Genomic DNA, 19,889 nt, shown 5'->3' with positions numbered 1-19,889 from the left:
GTAACACACACAGTCACGTACTTTTTGGGAAGAGGATCTTCAACAAGTAAGTCTCCATACTTTCAGCTTCTACACTCCTGTAGGACTCTCAGATTAGCTCTGTTGGTTAGAGTATAGTGCTAATATCATTGAGGTTGTGGGTCCAATCTCTCTATAGGCCATTCACTTAAGAGGTGGGCTTGGTGGTCCTTCTTGGGTCCCTTACAGCTAAGAATAGTCTGAGTCTTCTCTTCCTTTGTAGTGATGAAAAATGAAACAAACTTTTCTTAAATATGTACTTCTTTAATGGAGCTTGTGTTCTTTCTCTGGAGCTCTTTGACAGATGTTCTTTGAAGAAAAGGAGATCAGGATGTAATTTTTACATTTTTCTGTTAAACAGATGAGAACCGATGCAAGATTTTTTTTTCATAAGAGCAAGACCTTGAATTATCTGGCTTCACACCCAGTTTTTTCAGAGATCACTCTTTTCCTTACAGTTCAAACTAAGTAGAATAATGAGGTCTCTTTAGGCACATAGTGAGATGTGCATTAAGCACATTTGTGCTGTTTAAACTTCCACTCCCTATAAGCAATATACTTCCTTTGCCATGGAACCCTTGACTTCACAGATAAATAAAACATAAGAGAGAAGAATAGTCTGCCCTAGTTATACTATCTGAAGTACAATGCCCCCAGTAATGATGGCAGCTCCTGGGAATGAATGCCTCATCAGCCCTTATGTTGTGAAAACCATCTCAAATAGCATTTATGTTACTCAAAGCAAATGTATTGACTAAATGCTTTTTCAGCATTAAAGGAAAAATAATATGCTCAACATTATTTCACCAAGCCAAATAGAGCATGCTAATCAGGCAATGGATATTATCCATGAGTTTTTTGTTGTTTGGCAAACATAGTGTTGGTCTGTATTTAGTTTTTTAGGGACAATTAACTTCAGTGTCGGTGATGCTATGCCCCAAGGCAAGAAGGGGGGACAGAAAATATTGATCTTGCCGCAAATATCTGCATCTCCCACAAAGCTCCAGGCACTCAGCCTCTCTCAAGACATGTGCACCATCCTGCAGGACAAAAGCACATTTCTCATTTACTTTTGCTGCTAATCGTGTTGCCTATTGGTCCATCTGGAATATGAACACCTACACGAATACTTGTTTCAGGATTCCAGCTTGAACATGAATTCCTTTCCATGCAAAAAAGTACTTTATGCTTGCTTTTTGGAAAGTATTCTTTTGGAAAGACATTGTGTAATTGAAATGAATTAGCATACTAAAAGCAAGCATTTTTGCCAGACATGGACATCCTGGCTTTGGGACATAAATCCTGTAAATAAGTATTAAAGTTTCTGCAAGGAAAAAAAAAGCCTTTCCCCCTCCCCCCCCAAATAATGCTATATACTTTTAAGTTTTCTCTAGGATATGTTAAGATGTAAGCCCTACCATCTTTAACAAATGTTATTTTGGTGGGTTTTCCTTCAAAAAGTACAGTATGCAGCCAAATCTCTTTGGACAGTTGCTTTATCCAAAACTGCAGTATGCTCAAGGGAAAAGAAACCTAGATACTGAATTCTAATTCACCACAGTATTTGCAGAAGCAGTTAGTAGGACAGCTCTCACAGCTTGGATGGTGTTTGTCTATCTGTTGGTTTTTTGCAACTTGACACAGCCTGTGAAAATAAAGGAACCTGCAGCAAAATGTGTCAGATCATAAAAGTGGGACAGAGACAGGAAGAAGCTGGGAAGAAAAGATCTTCAATGAATTTGTGTTCTTCTGCTTTTTAACATTTGTGTCCCAAACTTACAGCTCTCAAGCTGAAAGCTTTCAGAGTGGTTTGGTATTGTAAAGTCTTTTGAAATGTTACAACTCACTGTTCATTGTAGTGAATTTGAAAGGCAAATATATTATTTTTAAAATGACACATAAATGTAGTTTATGCGGGTTACTATAGTGATTTATTTAAAAGAAATAGTTCTAAATTGTGCAAGGATTTTGAGTGTGGTTTTTACTTTCTCTGCCATCCATATCCTTTGTTTTCAAGGGTTAGGTTGCTGAGTTAGTGACTCAGAAAGAGTAAGCATATGTACATGCTAGTCTCCTAAATTGTAGCTATCCACTGAAATCCCAAGTATTGTAATGATACTCTAAATTATTTACCACTGTGGGAAAAAAGGGAAACCTATAAAAAAAGGCTTTTAGTTTCCCTTGAACTTTTTTCCTGTGTATTAGGAAAAAACCCAGACAAATTCTTTTGTGAAAATGGTATTTTAATTCAGTTCTTTACATATGAATTTGTTTCTTTATTGCAAAATGAAGCATCACATTTGGCTCAAAGTTTATTAGGTTTAAGTTCCTGCATTTGGATGGGAATTTTCAGTGTTGTATATTTGTGAATGTTTCAATGCCAAGTTGTAGACAAAAGAATGTGAGTGGCTTCTGAGGAGAAACTTAATTGGGGTTGATAGTAATTGATATCAGAGTACCTACTGTTAAAAAATCCCAACCCTACCTTAATACATAAGGTGTCTTGTATGTGTGTTCAGGTTTTGTTTAATAGTTTCATATTCTTTAAGTCCACAGAAACCAGAATCTGTACATGACAAATGGCGAAATGTAGAAGCCATAACACTTTCGTGCCCCAATTTTTATGCGGAATTACCAAGCAGTAAGTATGTGAATTGGCAGTATTAACTTTTAAGTGTTCTGGTTTTGCATGCTTTTTGTTGCTAAAATATGGAATTGAATTTCAATAATGATAAAAAATGCTGCTCTTTATGCTGTCCAATCTGCGAACAGAGAAACTGAATTACTGTTTCTTTTGTGAATATCATGAAAAATGTGTAAACAAAGTGTTAACTGGAATCAATGATATTTTTCCTGTTACGACAAGACGTTTAGTTGAGTTTCTAAAGACTCTTTCCAGCAATCAGAAAAACAGCAATGTAATAAGACAAACACTGCCCTCACCCCCTTCCCCCATCTCCCTCATCACCATTACGTGCCCACCCAATAATATATACAGCCCTCCAAGCAAACTGTTGCCTTAGTAATACAAGAGCCATCCTGACTGTTCAATAATGCCTTGAGACTTCTGGCTCAGGGCAGAATAAAGTAATCTGTTCCTGTTAATGTCCCACAGGCCATTGCTCGTCAATCTTGGCTTTGCAAGCCAGCCTTGGCTTGTTTGCAGTATGTAAATAACGAAAGAACATTTAAATAAAAACCTAATCAGAATATGGACATTTTTCAGTACATATTACCTGAAAAATATAGCAGTCCTCTTACAGAATAAGCTACATCTAGACTGAAAACACAAATTCTTTTACATCAAACCTTGGTGCTGTGCTGTGTAGGTAAACCTTAATATCTTCATCAAAAATTAGTTACCTTTCCTTCTCTGAGTCTTATATGCACCCCAACTGTAGAACTTACAATGACAGCAGAAATATCTATTGGAAAAAAGAGATGGAACATAAAATCAAATGACAATAGAAAATAAGTAGGGGAAATGCATGGAAATGGTGACTAAAATGTTCATTAACATAAAAATAGATTTACTGAGTGACCTAAAAATTCTAAGGTAATCTAATTTATATGCCATATCTCCTAGTTCATACAGTTGTTCAGATTTACAAATTAAAACCTGATCTGAGACTTGCAGATAGCAGAGATTCTAGGAACAAGCTGTTCTTTAGCATCAAGGACAGACTGGACAGCAGAACAGGGAATGCATAGGTAAGTAGTCCAAAACAGAAGTATTCTTAATGTATTTAGAAAGTTGTGGTGAAAGAATACTCCATGGGATATCAGTTCTGCTTAAGAAAAAAAAAAAAACAACAAAAAACCAAAAAAAGACCACAAAAAAAAACCAAAACCCACCCAAAACCAAATAAACAAACAAACAAAAAAACCCAGGAAAAAATCCTCCCAAGACCCAACACTAATTTAATTTGGGATGAGAATAAATGTTAAAGCAATAGATTGTCTGAACACTCTGTGTTCATTATATTGGATGAGAGCGTGTTCTAAGAAATCACATTTTTTCAGATCTTTTCAGGTATCTTGCTGAAAATTTAAAGATGTTAAAATATTTTTCTGTTTGTGTGCTTCTCTAGATATTGTCAGTTCATAAACTATCTGTGTTTTTCAGGTAAGAGTAGATATCATCCCCCAGACTTTGGGAGCATTTCATTGCTGAAACTCATTTGTTGTTGGAACGACCAATCTGTAAAGGTAGGAAATAGCCTGTGTGAGTTGTAGCAATGTTATCCTTAAGTGCCATTTGCTGTAATTTAGTATTTGGAATCAGTAATGTGACCTAATAGTTATAATTTATGGGGAAACTATTACATAAGTCATGCCATTCAGGTCTGTGGAAAGCAGATTAGTATTACAGTATGAAGTATGCCTTAAAGTAAATGTTTAGATGTGACAAAGTAACTCTCCTACTAATCTTTTATCTAAGTGCTCCTATTCATAGCATTTATTTAAGGAATGAGTTTTTTTCCTAACAACCACATGTAACTTACATCAAAAATGCTGGTTTTGGCTCCAGGAAAACAAAAGGCCAAAATAAGAACAGTGTCATTTATAAATGTATTATTATAGAAGAGACTGAAAATGCCTTAGTGAAGAGCAAAAATCCTGAGTCTTTAATTCTTACAACAGTCTTTAAGAACAACTTGCAAGTAATGTAATTATGAGTCCTTCAGGTCAGATGATGCTCATCCCTATTATTAGTGAAGAATCTGAACTCTTGAGAGATAAATAACTTTTTGAGAGTTGACAGGCTGCAGTGAAACAATCTAAGCAGTGAAATCTAGAGACCATTTTTCATTTTAGAAATATGCATTTTAATAAAGTTGTGTTGTTGTTTGAGGGAGTTAATATTCAGGGATACAAAACTCAAGATGTTATACTCTGACAACAATTGGATTTTATTCCAGAAAGGGAAAATACCTGCTACAAATCTAGTTTATGATATTACTTTTGAAATTGAATGCAACTCTCTGCTACTTCAAATGCAAAGAATATTTTCCAAAGCTGAGTTTTGCAGGGGTGCTCCAGTAATAGTCCCCTGTTCTGTTAGACAAAAATAGTTTCTGCACATATTCACATTCAATTGATTCCAGCATTTCATCTTGAGCTTATCAGTTGTTTATTATATTCCTGCTGTCTGCACACCTTCCATATCACTTCTGAATTCTTTTTCTCTCCCCTTTCTCTTACAATAAGAGTTTTTCCCTTTCCTTTTCAAACCTCAATAATTGCAATTGTCATGTGGAATGCATAAAATCTCTTGCTGACCTGGTCAGGCACTGGAACTCTTCAGAGAGTAGTTAATATATTTATGAAGTTGTGTTTGTAGCATAACTGATTATGTGAGATCTATGTATTTATGTTTTTGAGTGCATTTAGCAAATGACCAGTGTATACAATGATACTGGTCTCATCTAGCACAGGAGGTTAGTGTGCTGAAAGATAAGGGATGGAATAAGCTGCTTCACAATTTTCACCTGAAAAGACTTTAAATGTAAGACACTGAAATTGTCAAGTACTGCAAATATCACACTCTTAATGCTTCTCAAATTTTAACATTACTCAGGTACAGCATTGTAGCTGTACTAAGCTTTGATAACCCACTTAGTAGCACAGATTTTAGATTGCTTGCTACCAAAGTGCCATAAAACTTTTAAGATTCAAAAAAAAAATTGTTGGCAGTACGTATGATATTTAATGACCACTAGTTTATATGAAACTATAGTTTTTGTTGACATTAAGATGGTTTTGTTGAAACCTTATTTATGTAATCACAGTTTAATGCCCAGTTTTATTTTATTAATCCTGAGCAGCCTGATTAAGCACTCATGTACATTTACCAAAAACATCACTATTTAGGCTGTTTTTAAAAACTTCTTCTACTGTGATCTTCTGTGAGGGATACTGACTCTCAAGCATGACACAAAGGAGTTACCAATTATTGGTTCCTGATCTCCTTACAGCACTGTAACAGATTCTGTGCAAAGGAACTGAAAAAACCTGCTGCTAATTTTTTATCTAGGGTCTACTGACTTTTGGAAGTTGAAGGCTGTAGGGAGGTAAATTTCTGACTAGTATTTTCTTTTCCCCAGATGTTTTGAAAGGAAAGGTCATCTTCATCTGTTTTGTTGCTCTTTCAGACAAAATATAGCCATTCCTTGCCACATTCCCATCCCACCCAGAAATGACTTGTGTGTTCATGTTTCCAGAGGGGTATATGGAGAAAAATATATGGTTCAGTAGAAATATCTAGACAACTGTCCTGACAGTTACTGTGCAGAATCAGAGTGAAGCAGACTGGATCATTCCAGTTTTGATGTGTATTTTTGCCCCATGATGTGACTGTTATGGAGGCACCTGGGAGGCAGTTTCTGCAAGGCTCGCACCTGTAGAGGTTATGGCCTGAGCAATAACCAGGAGTGATATCGATTGACTTCTCTTAAACACACTCATCAGAAGGAGAATATTAATCCTTGGAAGTAATTGATAAAGTGTAGAAAGGAAAGCCAAGATAACGTAGTATGGATGCAACAGTACTACTTATCTCAACTTTTGTTCACTTGTCTTTTTGAATTATTCTGTATTATTGCTGCTTCAGAGTTGAACAATTATCTTTCACTTTTAATATCAGTATTTATAGGTCAACATACTTTATTTATACCTCCTCAGTCAAAGAAGCAGCATAATTTGTCACGTTTAACAATCCAAACTAAAAAAACACATTGTATTTTCAACAGCAATTACAATTGTAGGGGAAAAAACGAAAGCATATGCAGTCAATAAGGCAGCTAATTTATATCTAGAAGGACACTAAAGTGGAAGTGATCAGAGCAAATGAAAGGTGCTGATGTAGATTTGTTACATGTTAGAAACAGGAAAAACTACTGGAGATCATTGAACTTGGTGATAAGGGTAGATGAGGTATATAAATTTTGGAGTAAGATTCCATGGGAAGACAAAACTAAACATGAAACCACACCAAGCAGTGTGGAAATGCAGGTACAGACACAGTCTAGTAACATGCAGAGGCATCTACAGGTGCCTCTATCGTGTTGTGCCCTTTGTTCCAGTTTTTGGCTTTAACATATTGCCTGGCATGCACAGCAGTGATAGAAGTAAAGAGCATCTGATCCAGATTAGTGACAGGTTCTTAGCAGGTATCTTTTGTGTACCTCTGTAAGAATTGTTTCATCAAAAATTTCCCCAGGACAATGAAAATGTGTCCGTGTTTCTTTCTCTTTCTTAATTATTATAGATATATTGTAACAGTCTGCTGCAAAGTCAGGATCTGTAATCCCCAAAGCTCAGGGCTGTATAGATGTGAGGAACTAGAAACTGCCTTTGATGTCCCCTGTAAAATAAAGTTCTATTATAACAAGATGAAGGATTGTGCTATATTGAATCACATAGGGCTGGGTTCACTTGCAGTGAACTTTTACATTGTGGACCTGACTGTGGTATATTTGTCTACAATAAAGGATTTTGCCACAAAGGACACCCACAGCCTTTGTTCCACTTAATGATTTGAATTTACAAGGGCATTTATAGGTATTTTTGAGGACAAGTACTTGATTAGTGAGTTGAAACAATCTCTCTTCCAGGCAGTTTGAAAGATCCTGCACATCAACTTTTAGCCATATGAAACTTAAACTTAAATTTTAATAGCTTTTTTTATAATATAAATAAGCTTAAAATATATATAAGCTTAAAATGTTTATAATAACATATATTAAACTTAAACTTAAATTTTTTGTATTTCATTTAAATTCATATTTAAGTTGAGGTTGAAACCTTAGATTCACCCTGTTTTTCAGGAAATTTCTTGTACTTGAGAATTAATACCTTCCTAAATGGGAAAAATTGTATTCCTTTTCTGAAGGAAATACCAAATGCAGAGAAGGTACACCATGCTGAAATTTAGACTAAGAATTACAAAGGTTTGCAGTCTTTTGTCTAAGGTCTTCATGTGCTCTTTAAGTGTCTTTACATCTTAAAATGTCCTTAGTTCTTATGGCACCCTTTTGCTAAAATGAAGGGAAGTATTAACTCTGTCAGACAGTGTCCACACTGCATTGTCCTAATGCCCACATGAGGTACATCAGCTACTGCAAGTGCCATTTACAGGCCGCTCACAACTCCAGTGGATGTTTCTTTTCCATAAGAGGGGTTTGAGCAATGATATTTCTCTCTGTGTTAGACAAAAAATGTAGGGGTATTATGTTTGAGCTAGAGGAATAGAGCATCACTCCTAATGACAAAATGTTCTTTAATTTTATCAGAGACATTAGATGCCAGAAATTCTAAAATAGTCAAAACCAAGTCACCCCAAGATAACAAGGTCGTTATTCAGTCTATCAAGCACTTTTGCACACATCAGAAAAAAAGAATGAAGATACTTATTAGCTGTTAGCACCTTGTGTTTTACTAGCATATTTTGTTAGTAATTGTTTATCCTTGAAATTAAGGAGGCAGTAGGTGACTGATTCTAGATTTCACATTAAAGAAAATGAATTTATATTGGGAAGCAGTCCTGACTGACAGCTTACCCTATTTTATTGCCATCTAGTTAACCTTTTTTTTCCCTCAGTGTGCATGTAGAGACACATGATTATCACTGTCTGAAAGACTTATTTTTCTAATGACATTCACCAGGACAGTCTCCAGTTTGTGCAAGTTGGTAAAAATTGTCAAATACTTTGATAAATAATTGAGGTACTGATATCATCTAATAATAATTTGCATTTATGACAGATTGTTGAAGCAATGCAAGCAGTGCTGCTGGCAGAAGTTCAGAGGACTATTAATCCCTTGAGAAATGCAATTTGCAGAGAGCCGTTGGCCATAGTAGAGAATGGAAATGGTAAGTTTTGGACACTCTCAAAGACTGAGAGGGATTTGCAATACATTAAAAATAATAGAGTGGTTTGGGTTGGAAAGGACCTTAGAAATCATCCAGTTCCAACTGCCTGCCATGGGCAGGGCCACCTTCCACTTGACCAGGATGCTTAAGGCTTTGTTCAGCCTGGCCTTGAACACTCCCAAGGATGAGACATCCACAATTTCAGGCAACCTGCTTCAGTGCCTCATACCTTTACAATAAAGAATTTCTTCCTTATGTTTAAGCTAAATCTATCCTCTTTCATTTCAAATACATTGCCCCTTTTTCTATACTACAGAACCTTGTAAAATGTCCCTCTCAGAAAATTTTCTTTTCTTTGTAAGTAGAAAATTTGTTGGTATATAATTTTAAAAGAACTTCCTCTAGAAATCAGAGCAAGCTGTGAGTAGAGCTCACAGTACTTTCTATATGAGACAAGCCAAATGGCCTATTTCTGACTTGATCAGGCTAGGAGTTTTCTCATATGATTGTCAAGGAGTTAAAGGACTTTCACACTCTCTCGTCACCTCTAAATACTAAATAAGAAAAGGTAACATTTCTTTGATTGTATAATAGGTCTGGTATTTGCAAATAAAAGAAGCACTGTATTTGAAACAGAATCAATAAATCATATTGGAAAGAAGTTTTACAAATTTATCTTTTCAGTGACATCAGACCTTACACAGCACTAAAAATTAATTGCTTAAATTTTATAACTTGATAATGTAATACAGAATATTTTACTTTTCTTTTAGAAATAACCTCCATGCAAGGAGACATCAAATGCATTTTACAATTAGATCATTTCATTTTACAAGAAGCTTACTCTTTGCAACTTTACAATGGTGCTAATGTTTATGGTAAAAAAGATTGAACCTGAATTTATGTTATGAAGTTATACTCTTTTTTTTTTTTTTAGCCCATTAGCTGAGTCTTAAAATTAAGTGACCTAAATTTTAGATCCAATCTTATTAGTGAGCCTTCACTTGGGAAACTAATTTATTATCTCATTGAGTGTGTGTGTCTGTCATGAAAATTTGTTACCAATATCCTTGTTCCAGCATACTAAAAATGATCAGTGATACTTGCTTCAGGCCACAATACAAAGAGGTGTCTCTATAATTTTGAAATGAAAAACACTTTCAGTGATTGTCATATATGAGTTTATACTTTGCTTACATTTAATATTGTTTCAAATAATTTTGTTTATATGGTTTGGCTCAACCTGCATTGAAACTAAAGCAGCCCCAGCTGTAAAGTTCATGTATGGACCTAATTTCCAATTTCCTGAATTTTCAGGGCATATTTCAATGAAGTATTTTGACAGAGATTTACAGCTAAAATGGAACTAATTTCTCCATTGAAAGTTGCAAATGCAGGTGTCTTCACACTCCAAATGTGTTTAGATCTTTGGGTTTATTTCAAAACTTTCTGTACTAGATGAAAAAAGCATTTCTGTTACATAAAGAGTGCTGGTATGATTCTAGTAGTCAATTGATGTTTAATTCTAATTAAGTCTCAAACAAGTTATGAATTCAGAGGAGTTACTTCCACTCTCTGAAAGGGGGATTTTTGGTATGTCTAGTAACAAATAGTTTCTATTGTCATTTTGTTCTTAACCCAATTATTTGATGGTTGTTCAAAAAACATCTAGAAAGTTGCTTTGCTAGAGAACACCATGCATAAGCATTTGTACTGGCTATGAATTTTTCATGCTCCATGATCTGAACTACATAAATACATGCTGCAAAGAAGAGTGGATGTTTTTACATACTCAGAATTTAGTGTAGTCTGAAAGAGGCAGAAAACATACAGAATGATTGGAAAAGAGATTTTGAACTGTATTTAATATTATATTAGACTTCTTTTTGTTCTCATTTCCACTTATGTTTGTTGCATTATTTATCACAATATGTAATAGCAGAAGTATTCTTGTTTTGGCTTGTCGGGTTTTGTCATATGTATTGTAAAACTTGATGAGTTCATAGGGAATTGAACAAATAATTTTATGATTTCTAATATATGAAAGAGTATAACTATTTGTGTCTTGAAATGATATGCAGAAATTTCAGGAGTAGGTCCACGACCAGTGTAATTGTTCAGACAAGTAATTATATCTGGATTTAGTAATTTATCTAATAGGTATGTCATAATTTATTAAATACTCTGTATTTATGGTCTATACAGTATTTGGCATCTTGTGCAATATCAAGGTAAAGATTAAATATTGTTTTGGGTTTTTAAGTTATAGTTTAAAGCTGGCTTTGTGCCCTCTGATCCAAAGTAAAAGAATCTGAATGTTGGCTGCCATCATGACTGTTTTGTATTGCATTGCATTTTTCTTTACTTGGAATTAATAAGTTAGATCTAGAGAAGTTTAATCTTATTTAACTCAACAAATTTCCACTGAAGTGAATAGAAGTTTTTTTGTTTTTTTAAAATACAAACTTTCAGAATTTGCCATTCTGTTTTAATCTTTGAAGTTCATAGTATATTATATAATTGGGGCTTTTTTTTCAGAAAGGTACTTATTCCTTTGAAGCTCCTGCATCCTTACTTCATGGTTAAGGGTGATAAAATGTAGACAACAGCTTCACTTGATGAATAATTTAAAATGCCATATTTTTCTGTGGTTCCATAAAGACAGAATTGCTTATTTGAATAAAAAACTCCAAGCAAACAAAAATGACAACAAAAGAAAAAACCCAAGTCACCAAACTCATATTTCTCCAGAAACCAAGATAAGGAATTTAAAAAAACCTAAACTGTGCATGTAAAGCATGCCAGAGAAAGGGTTAACTCTATTCTGTCCTAGTACATTCTTCCATTGTTGCTAAAAGGAATTATAAATGCAAACAGCTGCAATTTCTTTATGTTAATGTCAGAGATAATAATTTTGGACCTGTTCCAAACATATTGATAGCAATCTTACTATTGATTTCTGAAGGTTTTTCTTCAGTTCTTCAAAGAAGCTTAGGTTTTCCCTAATTTTTTTGACATTCATCATAATTCTGAAAAAGTATATTGGACTTTATCCCTTCGTGCCTTTTTCTACACAGCAATAATCTCAGGTTAATAGTACCATTTAACAGGTTGTCAGTATGGTTGTTTTCTACTCTCATGTGAGTCACAGGCAGTGATTTTCAGGTCTTGAAAATTTATTTATCCACTTTTATATCCACATAGCATAAAGCTAAGAGGAACTATGCTGGCATTCATTTTTCATTTGTAGTGTTTGATCTTATGACATACATACCTAATCCATACCAAGTCACGTGCAGAACTTCTTTGATCAAGGAAGTGTGGGGATAAAACCACTGTTGTCATTCCCTAGCCCACTGATTGGACACACAGAAATTGGATATTCCCTCCTGGAGTAGATCTGAACCTGTATCTTTCTCAGTGGTAACTCATTGCTTATCTTCAGGGCATTCAGCAATTAGCCATCTACAGATTTATTTTCCCTTTTTTGTGGAAATATCAAAATATTTGCACAGTTAATAGCTAGAAATGAGATTCTCTCACCTCTAGGTGCATTTTGTGTGTAGGACTGCAATTTCCCAATAGCTACTGCACTGAAGCAGTTTGCCATGTGCCATCCTTTGATACCTGTTTCTTCTAATACATAGGGAGCCAAAAATTTCTTATCTGGAACAGCATTACAGCATCCCAGTTGTTCTGGAATTGGGTGCCTCAGTTTTTTGTGAAATTTGAGGAACTGGATTTATTTACCATTTTAAAAAAATTGTGGGGATAAATGTGTTTAAGAACTTAATACTCAGGTAATAAATTGGGGAAATGATGCATAGGATATTCCAGGAATGCCAAAAACTGGAAAAGTGGAAGGACAGCAAAGTATAGGCTTTATTCCTAAATACAGCATAATATTTTAACTGCCTGCTGTATTTGTGAAAAAATGAAATGTGAAAAAATCACAACACTGAGACTAGTTTGCAATAAATTCTGGCTTGCACTTAAAAATTCCTAGTTTAAGCAACTGCTAATGATTCAAGCTTTTAAGTATATTTGAAAGCTGTTAGCTATAACCTCATCTTTTGTATGTGGTTTTGGAGCCCTTTAAACTATTCAATTAAATAAATTGGTTCATGCAGGAAAAAAGCTTCTGCTGATAAATACCAGAGTGAAATTAATGGTGGCAATTGAATTCCATAGGCCAGTGTAAAGAATTGTCAAAGACTTACCTAGAATCTAACGATATGTTTTGTTAAAATGAGGAATCCGTTCAGTAATGGTAAATCAATGCAGGGCGGGATATAACAGCTCCTGCTCACTAGAGAGGAATAGTGACCTGCGGCACAGGGCTTTAAACGCTGCCATTGTCAGCCTTTCAGAAACCTGTCCAGTTGCAGATGACTTTTTTTATGTCAGCTCTTAGGAAATAATTCTGTGTCTGTCTTTCTACATAGCAAATGAAACTCCTTGCCTGCTCGCTGTCTGAAGGTCTTGTCAAGGAAGTGCAGCCAAAGAGGAGGGTTGCTCTGTCTCTGATATATTCTTTCACATTGTCATCTTGTTATAACCTACTTCCTTTTCATATTAGTCAGATTTGCATTCTGACTCTGTATTTGAACAATCAAAGACCCGAAAGATAATCCTGACTTGGAGCATTAGCCCTTTTGGATCACTGATGCCAACAAAAGTTATACAAGATTTCAATGAAAACTTCTGTTGTCTGGCTGCTGGGGAAGTAACTTTTTGGGGGATAAATGCATTGACACAGTTCAACTATAATCACATTTATATAATTTATATTGCTTGTGTTCTGGTGAGATACTAAATGTACGGAAAACTTCAACAGAACCTGAGTAATCAGTAAATTATCTAAAAAATGAAATTTCTTTATCCAATCTGGTCGTCTTATTAGCACAAACATTTTGTCCAATAAAACAAAGGTTTTAGGTGGAACTGGTATTTTGTGCTCTTGGGCAAGTTCCTATATGCAACAATTCATTAAATTATTAGACATCAGGCAATTTTAAAAAATGATGTGGCAGGCAAGTTTTGTGTGTGTGCATTAGCAATAAGCAGTGTAGGAATTATGTAATCAACATTTCATCACTATTAATGTGAATTAGATTAATCTGTAATCTCATTTTAGACTGAGAAATAGCAAACCAATTAATCTAACATTTATTTGAAGAATGTACTTTGGGCATAACCTGGTGACAGCAGTAGCTTTCCTCTGTACAGAATAGGCATTAAAAATGAGTATATTGTATCCTAGTTTCATATTACAAATATTTCCAGTAAAAGAATACAAATCAATGCTATATTTTAGCATCTAACTTGCAGTTTAACTATACCACTGTATCATGTCCTATATATCCAATTAAAACTGTAGTTTGATCCAGTAGTCTTTAATATTAGTGGTCAAGTACTAAAGGAAGTAAGCTTAAAGACTCATTCTAGAACTACAGCTTATTTCATTCCATGCGTCATATATTTTACCAGAGGACTCCTTAATGTAGCAGAAATCAGATTTGGTGTGTATTTTTACACAAAATCAAATTCAAAAGGCGCCATCTCAGACTCCTACAAAACATTAGGATAGATAGGATTCACTGGTCAAGGAGGCATAAGGATCACATATATTCTAAATTCAAATGTGTAATAAACTTTAGTCAGTTTTGGTTTTTATGTGCTTTTTCTGTGCTTACTGAATGCAAAGAATCTCTAATGCTCTATTTAAATCTTTAAAGGTAAATACTTTGGGAGGGGAGGAGCTGTTAATACAGACATATAAAATTATCATTGGTTCATTTTTAGTCTCTTCTGTTTATTTAGAACTTCATTGGGTGAGGTAAAGTGCAACGCTCATCTTAGATTTCACAGATCTGACTTGGGGCTTCAAAATAACATGTGAAGGAGCTGCAAATACTCCTTGTTACTTAGTCTCCTCTAAGACTGTCTTCTACTGGTTGTTTTTGGTTTGTTTTTCTTCTTTTGTTGGGTTTGGTTTTTTTTTTAGTTTGTTTTTTTTTTTTTTTTTGAGGAGCCACTCCTTGTCACATCTTGTTTCCTTAGTCTGAATGTCTCCTTGCCTATATTGTTTCTCTTAGTTGAACACAGTGTTCAGACTTGCTGAGAGTATATAACCTGAAATCATTGTTGGAGCCTTGGATTTCTTGTCAGAGAGCCATGGGTCAAATAAACCCTTACAACTGGAAGACATCTGAACATAGCATAAGAAATAAGTGTATAAGTTACCAAGTAATGTTTTCATTTCTTGTGTGTCATACTCTCCTTTTTAATCCATTTGTGTCTGTATAACACAGTGTTAATTTTATTCACAAAGGTAGAAAGAACAAAACCTGGAGGTTTTCACCTTGGTTAGGTTATATTTTGAAGTTTGTCCTTCTCCTATTTTAATTTGTAATGATCAATCTCTAACTGCTCAGACTCTGTCCTCTTTATTGTCTACACTGTTAAGGAGTGTAGACAATAAAGAGGACAGAGTGATGGCCTTAGTGATGTTTCCCTATTTCTCTGTGCTTTTTTGCTCACCCAGCCTCTGTAAAATCTTGTGAATAAAATAGCAAAAATAGATTACTTAAATTCTAGCACTTCCCCTAGAATTTTTTGTGCAAATCGTTCTTGCAAAGCTGGGGATTTTCTAGATGGGTCTAATATGAGAGGCAGGCTGAGGTGGGAGAAAAAGTAGTACTGTGTATAGTCCATAATTAACACTGAAACTGAGCTCTGTGCTAACAGCCATAGGTAACACAGTATTAGAATACCTTGTTCATATTTATAAGACACCATCTAGAGTTTTTCTGTGCTGTATTGATGTTTTGTAATCTCTTGATACTATTTTTATTAATTTCTTTGCTGTTCGATATTCATGTAGGATACTATAGGAACACATAGGGCAGGAAAGACTTGAATAGGTTCTAACCTTGAAAGATTGTAGAGCCAGATGCTTTCTGAGAGAGGAGTGGTTCAGAACAGCATGGCTAAAGGGATGACCCCCAGGCAGAAGTTCTCAACAATATATGATTATATGGCTGCCATGCTTAAAAAATGTTTGCAAGAGTTTGGCAACGTTTTCTTCAAGTTCTGTTGTCTGAATTTTCCTAATCATGGGGAATAAAATCTTTCTGAGACATTTTGACTGCAGTTACCTATGGCTTCTACTGGGCAGTAGTGAAGGCAGAACAATCTGCAGTGTGCAGTTAACAATTTTTGTCATGCTTTAGTTAGTTTTCTGTCATGTAATTGGAATACAATTTATTGAAGGGATTCTTTTTAATGATATATGAAGCAAGGTACCTTTGAATTTTGCATCTTATATTTTTTAAACTTTTAGGAGATACAGAATGAGTTCCTGAACTTGGTCTATAACTACATATATTTGAAATGTTTCTGTCCTGGAATTCCAGAATAACAGACCTTATTTGGAATGAAATTATAAAATTAATCATGCAAATATTGAACCAACAGAATTACTAATATTTTCTGGCAGTAAGACAAGTTAAATGTTTTAAGAGTTTTTTGTTTAAAAAAAACCTTGCAGAAAGAGAAATTACTTCAAGCTGCTCCTAATAGCTTTCAGTAAGATGGAAATTTTTCATTATGTGTTTTGTGAAAAACATGCTGAAAGGTAAAACTACTTTATTTATACAAGTCATTATTAGTATGGAAGTAGAGATTTCCAGATAACACACAGCAGATTGACACGACTGAACAGTGCTTGTCTCTAATAGTGAGATCAAGGCATCTGTCTCAGCAAACAAAAAATGGAAATAGCTCAAAATAATAAAATAAAAAATAATTTCCTACCAAGAAAAGTATTCTTTATCAAGAAAACATTGAACCAGTTGGAGGTACGTATATCCATCACCACTAGAATGTATCTCAACAGAGCTGTTAAATTTCAGGATGGACCATGTGTTCATCTCTGGGTGCACTTCTGCACCTGTACACATTTTTAGAAGGCTTAATGCATCTCTTTGTATTTCCTGTCTCATGTGGATAGAATCTGTTTCTCTTTGTTATATAAAAGTAAACTCAGTGTTGTTTCAAAGCAAATGAACATCATTAAGAGAAATAGTATTTCATATTTGCATGGTGCACGGAACCAATCAGCACATAATGACTTCCAGATTTTGAAACTTAAGTTGTTCAGTATTCTCTCATGGCTGGTTCATATTTAATGTTTCCCTGTATGCTTTATTTTAAGGACCAAAGTTATGTCCACCAAGTATCCTATCTTGCTTCAGCATCATGTTTTAGTTCTTCAATTCCATTGCTGGTAAAGATGACTATTCAAATGAAGTAAGAATTAAAGAATACAGAAAGCTTTCTGATGTATCTGAGGAAATTTTTGTCAAATTCCAAGTATTTCAGCAGAAGAATTTTTTCTCCCTACTCTTGGAAAAATTCAACTTATATCACACTGAAGATATATATCACTAATTCCCTAAAGACCAGGTGCCAGTATTGTTCTCCTATGATGGATGTTAGTCACATCACCTGCTGCACTACTAGGAGATGCTCAGATAGCCTAGTGAAGAGGGTGAAGTAGGAACCTGAATCCAGGAAGTATTTCCTGTAGAATAATTAGTACCTTGTATGTGTATTCTTTCCTCTCTACCATTCATTTATCTGAATAGGTTTTGGATTTCTTTTTTCCGTTTTCTCTTCAGAAGTGTTAAAAGAGAGAAGCAATCTGACATAATTAAAGCATGCAAGCTCAATTTAATGTACTAATAATATGGTAATGCTAAAAATTATTCTGTTTCATTTGGACATTAAATGCTGTCAGGGTTTTGCATCTCACCAAACTGTCAAGTTTAATGCTGCCAATGAGCATAAGTCTTTGTCTTGACTGAAAAGACAATTTTTTTTAATGTAAGTTAAGCAGACACTGGTCCTAGCTTGTGTTTTCAGTAAAAAGGAGCATTTTGGTATTTTAGGCAAATTGTTCTAATAGGTGTGTCTCAGATTTTTTTAGCAGATTAAGGCCATTCTCAATGCACAGGATGGAATTTATTATTTAATTAGTATGTCCCCTTGAAAGGTTCAATAGGGCCCCCTTTCACTAGTGACCATTGTTATCTGTGTCAAGGTGTGATATATAGTGTATTATATGAATTACACTTCTGTCAGCAGATTATATTGGGGAATAGTAAAAAAAAAAAAGTCCATGACTTTAAACCTGTGCTTTTATGTAATGAAATTTAATGGTTTAGTTGTGTGGTTAGGAATGTTTTAAAATAGAACTTGTACATGGTTAAGGACTTAGACTTAGACAAGCACATTAGAAATAAAGTAAAAGCACCAGCAGAGGGTCTGAGCTAACAGGCACAGCAGGCACATCTGCCTCACACGTTCCAGGAAAAGCAAAGCAAATCACAAAAAAAAAATAGACTGGAAGATAGGACAGAAAAGAACATTGTTTCCAGTCTTCTCATGATAATTGCATATAGTAGACATATTTACAAAACAATTTCTTTAAAGTTCCATATCTTATAAGGGAGTAATTTACTTCAGCCTGGTCTAAGCTGGTTTTTGAATGGTCTTGGATGGTCAGCACAAATGTATGCTGGTTTTAGTGGTGTTCTAATACAGTTCAGAGCTGTTATAAGATAATGTTCTTTTTCACTCTTTACCTGTGCTTCCTAAAATGTGCTTTTCACTATCTCTGTGTTACTACCTAAAGAGGATTTAAGGGATAGAGCTACTCTAGAATAATAACTCCCCCTTTCCTTGTTGCCCCCTGCCCCGAGTCACACCAAAGTTGATATTGCGGTTGAAGCCTTAGCTCTGTGATGCGGGTTATTTTTTCCTAAATTGATGAATGAGTAACATGACAAGCATAATCTAATTTATGGAGAGAAAAAATTGATAATTTTGGGATCAGTGGTCAAGTGTGTATGTTTTTTATCTTAAAAATAGGTGCATAATATTGCACTGTATTTACGTGCCCATTACATAGTAATACAATAATACAAAATGAAGAATTTTCAGTCTTTTTCTTGCTGCCTTTGTGTAATGCTTACAATTCTTTATGAGATTTTAGAATAGAATGTGAGGGGAACTGACCCCCTTATAGAAGATATTGTTGTAGAACTCTGTGCTTTTAGGAGTCAAGCAGTAAAAACCTTGCAACAAAACAGAAACCTTTAAGAACCTTGTTTATTGAATTCTGTTGGCTAAAACTGCCAAAAATAAATTAATAGCTGTTACCACTGCAGTGCTTTTTTTGTTCACAAGAAAAATACCTTGACATATTTTTTCATTCTGTGATTGGTACACATTTCAAGGGTATAAATTAATCTTCAAAGGATCCTAGGGAATATCTTTCCTGGACACTTCACTTATACATCAAGTTGGCCATGTTAGCAATCTAATCACAATCCTGTAATTCAGTGGACAACAATTCCTTATTGTGAACAGCATAGCAGCTTTTACTATCATTTAGGTCAGCCTAAGATTGCTGATGCACCATATGTTTCAGGCCATGGATGATGGATGGTATCCTCTGGTGCCCATCCCTAAGTGATTGGAAAGATTGAAGACACACAGTTCACTTAAGCTTGCTTACTATTACATCAAGTAATCAGTGTGATAGGCAAACCTGTGCTCTCTGTGTCACACTGCCCAACTTTCTGCAGGGACATTGTGTCAAAAAAACAATCTAAGAACATTTCCAGATGACAGGCCAGTTACTAGAACAACCATTTAACAACTGGATTCATCTAAAAAGCTTAATAACATGGAAAAGTCAATACATGTTTTTAAAACACCTTTATTTATATGAACCAGACATGGTGTTTTGTTTTTAAAGGGTTTTTTATTTCAAGATTGAACTTATGCAACCAAGGTGTAATAAAGCATTCCTTTTCATAGTTCAGCCTCTATTATGTAAAAACATTGTGTTTAACATTAATCAGAGAGAAAGACTACTCTGAGATCATCTTAAATGCTTTAGAAATTGTTTACAGTTTTGTGGGTA

At 34.7% G+C, this 19,889-nt stretch overlaps 1 protein-coding gene across 1 annotated transcript in view; it reads left to right on the top strand.

Moving 5' to 3' along the window:
- The window catches only part of WDR72 (WD repeat domain 72), a 90,291-nt gene that overhangs the window by 43,143 nt on the left and 27,259 nt on the right, over positions 1-19,889 (top strand). Inside the window, exons 15-17 of the mRNA XM_077185636.1 lie at positions 2,568-2,659; positions 4,145-4,227; positions 8,785-8,893. Of these exons, the coding sequence (XP_077041751.1) occupies positions 2,568-2,659; positions 4,145-4,227; positions 8,785-8,893 (284 nt within the window). The remainder of the gene's footprint in view (positions 1-2,567; positions 2,660-4,144; positions 4,228-8,784; positions 8,894-19,889) is intronic.

The sequence above is a fragment of the Agelaius phoeniceus genome, chromosome 13 (genome assembly GCF_051311805.1).
Source record: "Agelaius phoeniceus isolate bAgePho1 chromosome 13, bAgePho1.hap1, whole genome shotgun sequence".
Classification (NCBI taxonomy): domain Eukaryota; kingdom Metazoa; phylum Chordata; class Aves; order Passeriformes; family Icteridae; genus Agelaius; species Agelaius phoeniceus.
This window is presented reverse-complemented; position numbering and strand designations above follow the sequence as displayed.